Source organism: Argiope bruennichi, chromosome 8, assembly GCF_947563725.1.
Source record: "Argiope bruennichi chromosome 8, qqArgBrue1.1, whole genome shotgun sequence".
NCBI lineage: Eukaryota > Metazoa > Arthropoda > Arachnida > Araneae > Araneidae > Argiope > Argiope bruennichi.
The window spans coordinates 9,489,072-9,501,299 of NC_079158.1; the positions used below are offsets into that span (position 1 = coordinate 9,489,072).

Below are 12,228 nucleotides of genomic sequence, written 5' to 3' on the forward strand. Positions count from 1 at the left end.
AATTATGGCTTGACCATAGGATATTATTACAAGAATCTTCATTATTTCTCACAAGATATTTTAAATCTCTAAACATTTTGATTAAAAAATAGCATCGATTCTATTTTTGTATCTTTCAATTCTACTGAATTGCATGCCACATCTTGCAAAAAGTTGTTAAATTCTAATAAAATAGGATATGAACAATTTTCTATTAATCCTTGCAATTCACAAAAATAGAAAAAACCCAGCTCTCTTCTTGTTTTAGCCAGATTTTTTTTTTTTTTTTTTTTTTTTTTTTTTTACCCCACAATTTAATTTTGAACCACTTTCCTCCCTCCACCTGATTATTTTCCCTTATTAGCATTCCACCCTTCCTGAATCCCATACAAACCTGTGCTGATATCGGCATTCAAATCTTTGATAAACCAAACTAGGAAACGCTACTTACAATGTTGGGCTTTCCAGAGTATTGGTTTCCTTGACAAGAAATCTTCAAATAGTTTATACCCATTTTTTTTTTCTTCAAATTTTTGTGTCAAAAATGATAAACGTGGACAGTTTCTCTGACGGCATAATTTTGACCAATGATAGGAAAATTCTCAATTTCAGAAGTAGGGTAAAACCTTTTCTACGTATTACAACGCATTTATGTGACTAAGATATTAGTATAGGGAACTTTCTCTTTTAAGCATTCTCAACGCATAACACCAAGTCAACAACATTTTGATCACTCACTCAGCAGATGCTACATTCTCTAATTATCTAGTTCTACAAAAACGTTGCGAAATTTTCCATCCCCTGACAATTTTAGATACTTTCCGCCTCTCACTGATGAAGTTTTGAATAAATGATAGATACTAGCTAAAAAAAAAAAAAAGTCAATATTCTTTGAGGACACTATTTCCTCATGTTTTAATGAGTTGTTGAAGAAATGCAGGATTTATTAACAATGCTGAAAATATTTTTCAACATTTCGTAAGTTAAAAAATTGAAATTTATTATTGGGCCATACATCAAAACAGATAAAACTTTTTCAAACTCTATTTCTTAAATATTATTTTGAAATTTTAAAAAATATTCACATATATAACCTATATATCTAGTTTCAATCTCCTTGTTGATTCCAAAACCGAATGTGTCAATTCATTATCTTCATTTGTATTGAATGCGCCGCCAAACATTAGACTATATCTATCAAACTCAGTTAGACATTTCAATAGAATGCTCTTAATGCAAGGCGAAATTAAGTAGGAGTGTTTCGTAGGAGCTGTTTCGGTGTCTTCTCTGGAACAAGTTGACAAAAATAATAACTTTCCACGCTTTCCAAAAGTAATTTCAGATCTGCATCTAAGCACAGTAAAAATACATTGACTGACTTATTAACAATGCTTTCAACTACTAGATTCCTTGGCAATTGAAGTGCTTGTTCCTTCTTTCTCTAAACCAGAGAGAGATGATTGGCAGTCTTCCCATATCAACATCCGTTTGCTGTTTGTACAATTCACAATTCAAATTTCTCTTCTTCTCACTCAAAAAAATAAAGAATGTATAGTGACGTGGAGAAAATAAAAATGAGTCACCCAACTTTCGTTCATCGTATAATAATAATAATAAAAGTATCTTTCGAAAGGAATCAACGTACTCCTTAAGGATTTTTAAAATAAAAATTTCATAAGGGGCCATCTATAAATTGAAATGAAAACAAAATTTCCAATAGCAACACTGATTTTCTCATCAAATTTCCAAACTACATCGTTCTCTTTGGAAACCAAATTTCATTAGTCGAGGTCTATTAAATTCGAAACTATGAGTTAATAAAGTTTTGAATTTTTAATATTAAAATAAAATGTTGGACTTTCATTCGTATCTTAAAATGCTCTACACATTTTGCTCACATACCTATCATTAAAAAGTAATTTTTAATATCTGAAAAAAATTTCAAAATTTGAGGAAAATTTTTAAATGGCAATACAATTAAACCTGGGCTTAAATCGAAAAACAAGCTCATTTTATCCGGCCATGCAAAATTTCTACTCATTCCTATCAGTTTTTCTGCTGCATTAAGTTTTCTATATTCCTCTAAAATGATGCATTTGAAAGCGCATTCGCAAATTAAAAAAAAAAAAAAAAATTGACAGCATTTTATTTGACATTTAAATGCTATTGACCATTACATGAATCAAATATCATTTTCTACATTGTTGTTACGTAAGAATAGATAAAAAAATTTCGTCAAGGACAAAAAAAAAAAAAAAAAAAAAAAAAAAAAAAAAAAAAAGAAAGAAAGAAAGAAAGGGGGAAAAAAAAAGCTTTCTATGATACAATATTTTATAAAAAGACATTACTTTTAAATATGACAGAGTTACTGCTAGAATTTTTACTCGTCGTTTTACATGTCATTATGAAGCATACTACTTTATAAAAGTTTTTGTTCAATTTTATTTATTTAGTTCAATTATTTCTTAAATCTTTCAAAAAAGTAATGCATACATTTTTTTTTAATTATTATAATTTGGAGGGGGTTTTTCCCAGTGAAGTTGTTTGTAATATTTTAGATCGTTTTTTGAGTACAAATTATATGAAATATATCTTTGCTTCATATTTTTCTGATGCTACAAAATTTTTGCAAAAATATTTGTTTAAATATAAATATTTTCTGTGTGGTTAGAGCAAGAATGTATAAAATTTTCTGCTAAAAGTTAAGCAAAATTTTATTAAAAAAATTACGAAATGATTTTTTAAAACTTATTTTTGAAGCATTTTTATAAAATACCTTTATGATAATGGAAGAGCTATGCATATACATTGTCCACTATTGAGTTATTTATAAAATGTAAATCATAATTAAAAAAATTATAAATTGCTATTTGAGTTAAAAAAGCACAGTCCTAAACTAAGAGCTGTACTCCAGTAAACAGAAATGTGTACTTGTGTATTAATGCAAAGCATTGATGGTTAATAGTTACAAAATATTAATCTTTGGTATACTAATGTTTTTACTAAAGCTTGTATGCAACCCTTGATGATTAATCATTGGCATGCAATTAATATACAGATACCAGAAAATTAAATATGACTTTTGGATGTCTTTTTCCAGACCAATTGAAATTAAAATTTAATATAGTAATATAATTGTAGACACTAAATTACATTTCATTTAAGTTATTGCATTTTCATGTAATCAAATATAGTACAGAGTGAGACAATTAACTTTTTGACAGATAGATATGAATCTACATTGTAGAAGCTTAACTTTATTTTATACATCTAACTTTCTGCATTTTTTAGTTATATAATCACTTGCAATTAAGCAAACAGACTTCCATTTCATTCAAAATATGATAGAAATTTACAAATTGTATATAAAATTCACATACTAAAATTCTTCTAGTTCAATCCATTTTTGAATTATAATGTTCAGACATGCAGAATTCCAAAAATGCATTTATTTATTTATTCAGGAAGGTCTGAAACATGGATTTATTAAACTTTCAAATCCATTTTTTTTTTAATGATAACAATATTTTTTCTTTGTCACTCTTTGAGCACGAGAAGATAGGTAAAAGAGCACCTTTTTTATGGCTGACACTCCTAATGGCTCACCTGAAAGTCATTTTATGTATATACTGCTTTGAAAAAGAAAGTAACATTACACTGAAATCTAGATTTAATCATCTACTGTATGCATCACAATGTGATACTTTCTTACATACCTATTGTATGAAGAAGCACTGGGATATACAATGGTATACATTCTCAATTTTAAAAACATCTTAGAAACGTAAAAATTAATACGTCACTAACGTGGCTATTGAGCATAAACTTCAAAATCAAATGCATTTGATATAAAAACATGGATATACAAACAATTGAACTACATACATCATTGTCGCCATAAAAGTTTTAGGACAACTTGCATATACTTACAGGGAAAGATGGGGAAAACATCTCTCTAGGCATCATTCACTGTACACTTAAACTTTAAAACTGTACAATTAAATAACAATGTTACAACCATTTGTAAAGAGATAAAGATCTCTAAACATTTACAAGACTGGAAATCGTTTAAGGGGCTGTTTACAGTGTTAACTTCATAATTTTCTACATAAATCCAAATTAGTTGAGAAATTTCAGGATTGTATCAAACATGATGCTTTATTTTTATCAGTCTATTCATTTTTAAAATATGAGCAAATGAAGTCTCTGAAATTCTAAAAATAATATTAAGACTTAAATTATCTCATGGATTATTTCTGTAAAAACACATGTAAATGTAATTTTCCTAATTAAATTTTACAAATAAAAAACACACAGTTTTATAATTCAATATTTTAAAGTTCATATCCTCCTTATTAAGTGAAAAGAATTTATTTCTGCAATTTTTTTTTCTCCTAAAAAATAAGATTACAGTAATTAAATTTTAAATTTAAGAATATCAGCCTTTAAAGTTGCTATTTCCAGAACTTGCAAATAAAATGATATACCAATTTTTTATTGTTATTTTAATAATTATCATTGACATTTTTTTCTTTGCTTTTCACAGCATTGATTGAATTAATGTAATAAAGTTTGACAATAAACTATTTTTTAGATTTTTATCAAAATGCTCATTATTTTAAAGAGTTTAAATGGCATATAGGGAATTTTTTTTACACCCAAATGTTAACAATCATGTCGTGGCTGGTTCGTGAGTGCTTTGAAAAAATTAGGCAAATAGAAAACTTAACAGATTTATTTCAGATTCGTTCGAGTTACTCTGCTCAGTAACTCCTTCTCCTCCAAGAGCCAATACTCGAATGACATCACTCTTTTAATTACACTCACGCTAGTGGTCTAGCGCCATCTATGAACGCTTATTTCCTAACGCTTCAAAATCCAATCACTACAAATCACTTAGTGTATAGGTCACAATGACTAAGATGACATTGATTCCACAAGTAAGGAGTTTCTTTTTATTCTTTCTCACCATGTTTCGCTTTCAAAAGTGGATAAATATATTAACCTTTCATGTTCAACCTTCAAAAATGGTGTACATGGTCATCCACCCCCTCCCCCACTCATTGTTATGCCATTAGTAATAAATACATTTGAAAAGCCTAAAATTCATGCAAAAATTTGAAGCATTATAAATGAATCATTACATTAATAAATGTGTGCTGTATATTATATATACATATATATAAACTTTTCAAGTTACAAAATACAAGATCATGATGAAATAATAAGAGAAATGGATATAATTTTACATTTAATTCAATTAACATAAAACATCCAAATTAGTGACTGGTGAATCAAAAGATCAGTTAGCCTTCATTAAAACCTATTCAAGAGTTCTTTACTTTTAATATAATTTTTTTTAATAAAACAATTTAAATAGCTCCTGGGATCTGTAATATTTAATGGAAATTTTCAAATGTCTATAGAATTAAAAAAAAAACGAGAAAAATCAGTAATTTGATTGAGAGTATCACAAAATTTTTCAGAGATGCTTAAGAGATTTTTTTTTTATTTGAATGCTTTTCTTGCAATTAGCATTCAAAAATCAAATATTTCTTTAAATTTTAGAGTTTTAAACTGACTTAAGTTGCTCAAAATTTAGACAAAATGTGTAATATTATTTAAATCATGAAAAATTATAAATGTTTACAGAAGTGTTCAATAGAATAAACTTTTATTAATCATCAAAAGGTATTTTGTAGGTATACAGGTATATAGCTCATTTAATAAAAACACCATCCCTCACTCTTGCTTTATAAAAATACTAAGAACTCAATATTCTATCAAATAAAGATTATTTATTGAAAATTAGAACTTAATTTTTCATTCACTTATGACATAATATGTTGTAATCTAATTAAAGCTAATGCACATTTCTTCTAGTAATTGATGCCTTAAAAAAATTTCCCATCAAGTAAATAATTAATAAACTTATTCTCTTTTCATTTTTTAAATACACCATGAATGATAATAGAGCATTTTTTTGTGTGTGGTTATCCCCCCCCCCTCTCCATGAAAAATACATTTTTACATAAAAGGTGTACCCCAAAATTTTAAAAAAAAAGATTTGTGTAACTTGATGAACTTTTGGCTTAATTGAAAGTCATTGATGGCTTTAGAATTAACTGCATAAAATCAGCCAATATATTCATTAGTTTTAACATGACATGTTTGACAATTAATCACTATTGCAATAATTGCTGGCATGTGGTTGATACACAAATACCAAAAAAAAAAAAATCCCTACCATTAGTATGAATGACTTCTAATTCATCCAGATGATTGAATGAGTACAGTTTGTACCCTTTCTTGGTCCCAACAGCTAATGACCTACAAAGAAAACACAAAATCAGATTTTCTTCTCTGTTGACAAAATGATTAATGTCAGTTAGCAAATTACAGACAAAGTTACCAATGAGAAACAGCAGCAGCAAACTTTATGCTGAATAAAATATTTTTCAAAGCTTTTTGACTACAGACTTTGATAAATTTATTTAAAATTACTTAAGGATCACACACAATTGTTATTTTACCCTTGCTAAACAAATTTCTTTTGCATTGAGAAAAAAAGCGAGAGGTGGTCGGATGGAAGAGATGCTGGACTTTTTAAAGTTTTTATTGGACCTTTTTAATGTTTTTATTGGACCAGACTCAAAAATTAAATGAACATTTTAATAAAATAAATTTGATATGCTGTAGATTGATTAAATAGACAGCATAAATGAAAAATCTTGATTAAAAATCTTTTACTGCATTATTTTAATTATATGTCATTTGAATAAGAACTGATTGAAATTTTTGACAATAAAAGTTTTCATACCTTTTGAATCAGTATTTTAACACTCTAAACTTCAGCTTGCTAACAAAACATATTACTAATTTTCCTCTTGGACATTCAAAACTGCAAGTAATTATCACTTTAGCAATTTCTCTTGTTAAAAAAAATAAAAATTTACATTTTTTTATAACACCATCTCATTTTACAGCTTGATCAGCCATGGTTTATACAAGATTTGGTTGTGATATGAACTTCATAAACCAAAACATTTTTTTTTCATTATTTTTTTGACAGACAAAGTACCTGAGAACTAATATGCTGCCACTCAAGAATTTCAGGATTCTGTGCAAGTGTTTGAGCTGCATAGAATGTTTGAATTTTACTGTACCAGTGAGCAATATTTGCAACCAGTGAAATAATTTTCTTGACATATTCATTGGCCATAGTATTCATTTTACTATTGTCGATGCAACACAGCATTATTCAAGGATTACATTTCCATCAGCAATTAAGGCTTTATTTATAGAACCAATAATATATCCTTCTACACTAAATTTCATCCAATTCCTTTTGGTAGATTTTCCAATTTTGGAGGACAAAACATGAAAAGTATAAATTAAATCTGGTCCTGTTTCAATTATCATATAGATTGTGACAACTACAACTTCTAAAAAATGGCTCACTGATTTCATCTATGTCAAATTTTTCGCCTTTGTTTTCTTTCATAATAATTGATTTTCACCACATTGCAGTATTCTCTTCACAATTGCTTATTGCCCAAATTCAATTGCCTTCTAATTTCCAAACATAAAATGAGCTAGCAAATAATCTTGATTTCAATTCTTGTAATTTCTTTTGGCAAAATGTTATAACACTACCTCTTACCCAGTATCTGTAATCATAACTAAGCAGTTAAATGGACATGAAAAGACCACTTTTATTAAGGACCATAAAAAAATTGCTCCTACATCCTTATGGAAGTACAAGTGAAAAGTAAACTACATATACAAACATAAGTATATTTATGGCATTTATGCTGAAAATAGAACAATAAATTTCTTAAATGTGAAAATTACTTTGAAATTTAAAAAAAAATTATAATAAAGAAATAAATAACAACAGAATTATTATAACATAATCAAGCGAAAAGGGATTTGGAGTAAGAAAGAGAATGAAAATTAAAATTTTCTTTAATATATTTGTATATACAAAAAAAAAAAAAAAAAAAAAAAAAGTACTCAAAATTAATATACTTGTGCAGATTTCAAAAATCTATTATTTAGAAAAAATAGTAAATAAAAAAATATTCAATTTTGGTTCTAGTGTTCATATGGATAAAAAAACACTGTGTAAACGATAAAATTTTGGTTTGTATCTGATCTGTGGAAATTATTTAATTGCTTAAAGCAATTTCTCTTTTGATGAGAATTGAGCATTAAAACTATTGAAGTGAACAGCAAAGAATTATTTAAAAAGAGTTCTATTTTGAAGAATGAAATTAACAATTTTGCAGATTCTTTGCCAGAATGTTATTGTGAGCAACTTTCCTTAGACATTCATGCATTAAATTAAATGCGTCTTTTCTTAAAATGCCAAGAAATTATGAGAATGCACAGAGACAATTTATAGCATAGTAAGATGCAATTCGAAAACCTCCATGTATGCAGTAGTCATCGTTTGCATGCCTATGCCTTTTGAAGCAAGCAGAAAATGGGCAATATTCTGAAAAGTAAAAAAGATATTTGAATCACTCGGTAATCAAACCTTGAAGCCAAGTTTTCTATCAGGCATCTTTACATTTATGCCTACTTTGAATCCAGGGAGAATAAGGAAGTTTTTTTAACATTTATTCATAAAGTAAATAATTTGCATAATGAAAATTTTCTTGATATCCTCACATTTTCAATAAATAATAAGAATTTAAAGAACCTTCAAGCCTAAGTTTTAATGTATTATGAGATCAGATCAAATTTCTTTACAAAAACACAATAGAAATTAAATCAATATGTATCAAAGTACTTATCAAAACTAAAATAAATTTAATTTTAATATTATTTATAAAATGACTTTGTTCTTCTTGTGCAAATATCAGCTATTTCTATTAACTATTCCTGTAATTCTATTGGTGTTTGAGAAATTTGGCAAAATAACTCGCATAAACGATGAGATCCCTATTATAATATATTATATGCATCATTGTGAATTTACTATTTACATTAGTTCTTACATTATTAATTTTACTAATTTCTCTAGTCATCTAAAATACAGAGCATCACTAAAATTTATAAATATTTTAAAATAGAAAAGATAATTAAAGTAAAAAATTGCACAAAGGATTTAAAAAGAAATTTCATGTAAATAGCAGAAAAAAAAAAGCTTCCATTATCTTTATATTTTAAAAAGATAAAATTATAAAGAGATTTAAAAATGATTTAATTATGAAAATCAAAACTTAATATTAACTACCTTCATAAAATAAAATAATCAGCTTCAGAAAATTCATTAACACACCACATATTTAATGAAACTTTCCCTATATTGCTAAAATAGCAAAAAAGAGTATAAATAACACCCAAAATGAAACTTTTCCCCTCAGTCTTGTCACATATGGCTTTAAAAATAATAAATAGGAAAAATATTTGATCTTTGTGATGTACATCATAAAAACATTTATTCTCCCTTCTTATCTGCCACATTACTATATTGCAATTAATTTCATCATTATACGCATCACACAGACGCACCTACACACACAAACCCAAACATTTCTGGTCTTATTAAAAATTTTAATAATTACAATAAAAATGAATTTAGATAATGCAAACCTATCTTAAGATTCCTCCACCATTTGAAAATAAGATACTTCCTCAGAAAAATAAAAATTTTATAAGATTCAATAAAAATAAATACTAATATTGCAAACCAATACTAGTATTAAAAACCAAAGGTTTTCTTATTTTGTTTTATTTTTGTATAGATTACTTAAATGGTTTCCTGGATAATGAGGTAAAAAGCTTTCAACCAAAAAAATTATTAATTTTTTTGATATGCCTAATTTGCAATCATAAATAATACATATAAATATTTCATATTCAAATTTTTCTACTGAAACTTCTATCAGAATAATTTTTTCAAGGAAAACTTGAAGTTTATTTTCTTTTTTTTAAATTTAGAGAGAGAGAGAGAGAGAGGAAAAAAAAAACCATTTTATGCTTCTTTTTTTGGGGGGGGGGATAATAGAAAATATGACTTATATGGACTGAAAGGAAATAATTAAAAAAAATAAATTAATAAACAACAAAAAAATATTTTTATAAATAAACTTTTTAAAAATGAAATAAAAATAATTTCTACAATAATGCAGAGGGAAAATATAACTATGACTATTAAAAATAGTTCATTAGTTTCTGTTGACATTGGGGAAAATCTGATTATTTTTAATGATTTCCTGGGCAGCCTTCAGTAACATCCACTTCAGTGACAGATGCGAAATGGTAGAGTAGAAAGAGAGAGAGAGAGAGAGAGAGAGAAAAAAAAAAAAAAATCCTCCAGTGGCTGTCTCCGATCCTGTCTTACCTGCTATCTTCAAGGTTATAACACACCCAAACTGACATAAAGTACTTAAATTTCGATTAAAACTATTAATGAATGCAAATATAGTTCCTGTACGATTTCTGACAATCTTTAAGATAAATAGTTTAATAAAGATAAAAAAAATAATTTTCATAACAGTGTGAATGTTCTGAAACTAACGATAAGTCTTCTTTTATCATTTAATCTTTTCCGATTTCGAACAATTATTATTATTATTTTTTGTTGCTGCTAAGAGTTTAAAAACATTTAAAGCTAAATTCAGAACTATTAATAATTCTATGTTACGTAATTTTCAAAATTTCACGAATCGATATTTACCGACTGTTAAGCATTGGTTTATTTATTAAAACAGAATTATTCAATATCTGAAATTAGCTCAGATTTTCTTCTCTTTTTTCATTTTACCATCGAAGTTAAAATACAAAATATTTGAACTGTATGTTTTCAAAGGCAATACAAACATTGGAATTGTCTCCATTCTTAATTAAGAAATTTTATCGCTACATCCACTCTCTATTGCCCTCACCTGTGTATTTTCATTTTTCTGTGGAGCAGCTATATTTACCTTTATTTTCAAAGAGAATTACCTTTATTTCATTATAATTTTGTTTATATTATATCTTTTTTAAATTTTAGAATATTGGAAATCATTCCGTTCCAAAGCGCCATAAGATAGATAGAAATAGATGCAAATTTTTTAACTCCTTTAATTTTAAAAACGGAAACATTTTATTTCATTGAAAAATCTCTAAATTATGCCATCATATTAATTACACACAAAATAAATAAATTTCTAGTGAAAACCAGCTTTGAAAAAATGTAAAAGTATTTATTTTTATTTAATTTTTTATATATAGAAAATAAATATAGTGTTACTATATAGATATCATTAATAAAGTAATGATGCAATGTTAAAAAGAAAACGAAATAAATAGAGCAATCACAAAACAGTTGCATTGAAGAATTACGAAACGGAATTGTTAGTAAATAATCCAACTGCCATACTGGTTTTGACTTACGTGCAGTCCTGGTTGAAATTCACAAACAAAACTTCTCCTGATGAATCCTCTGTAGGTTCGAAAAGATTCATTTTATATTTAAAAAAATAAACTTCGTGTTAAAAATCTGAAAATACTAAAAAAAAGATCGATTATAAAGGTTAAAAAATGGGGTTTCTTAACATCGCACTTCAGCCATTACATCAGCTGTCTAAGCTTGTTGTGGTATGACTGTGATGTTGTGTTTCTGTCATTCGAGCGCATGCGCCTTTCCCAAATCAAGAGGTTGCCAAATACGAGAATTTTTCATCTATTTGGCGTCGAAATCTTCACAGTAAAAAACAAAGTTGGAAAAATTAAGCTTTGAAATTTTCTGAAAACTATTTCGGTAACTTTTTTTACTAACTTAAATGTATGCATGTTAAAGTTTTTGTGTTTTTTTAAATCGTTGTATTAATATTATGGACAGGGACGTAAGGAGTTTCTCCTTCCTGGATGGAGCGGAGTGAGACAGTAACCAATTGGAGTGGTCACCTCGAAACTTTCTTGCATACTCCCCAATAAAGCCAATCCCCTCAGAATAAATTTTTGGATTTTGAGTAAGGCCACGAATGCCTTGCCTGACTTCGCATCTTTATGAATCTGTCATGCGAATTGTATTTTGTCAGGTCGGCCTTTAGTCGATTGGACCATGCCTCGCACAAGGGCCTCGCACTAAAGTACCATTGTTTCTTAGCTTTGTTTCAATAGTATTTCTAAAGTTGGAGTGCCAAATTAATTAAGAATTTAAGAGCTACTTTTTATCTTTGTAGCAAGTAAAATATATATACAAAAAATGTCACAATCTTCAATAAATTTTATCTGGAGATCTCCACGATC

The 12,228-nt window shown here is 27.3% G+C and overlaps 1 protein-coding gene across 3 annotated transcripts in view; it reads right to left on the bottom strand.

Moving 5' to 3' along the window:
* Positions 1 to 11,579, bottom strand: part of LOC129980987 (WD repeat domain phosphoinositide-interacting protein 2-like) — a 50,918-nt gene extending 39,339 nt beyond the window's left edge. For all 3 annotated transcript variants that reach the window (XM_056091553.1, XM_056091552.1, XM_056091554.1), the window contains exons 1-2: positions 11,371 to 11,579; positions 6,227 to 6,309 (exon numbers count right to left, since the gene is read on the bottom strand). In XM_056091553.1, the coding sequence (XP_055947528.1) occupies positions 6,227 to 6,309; positions 11,371 to 11,441 (154 nt within the window). In that variant the 5' untranslated portion in view covers positions 11,442 to 11,579. The remainder of the gene's footprint in view (positions 1 to 6,226; positions 6,310 to 11,370) is intronic.
* Positions 11,580 to 12,228: the final 649 nt, after the last annotated feature.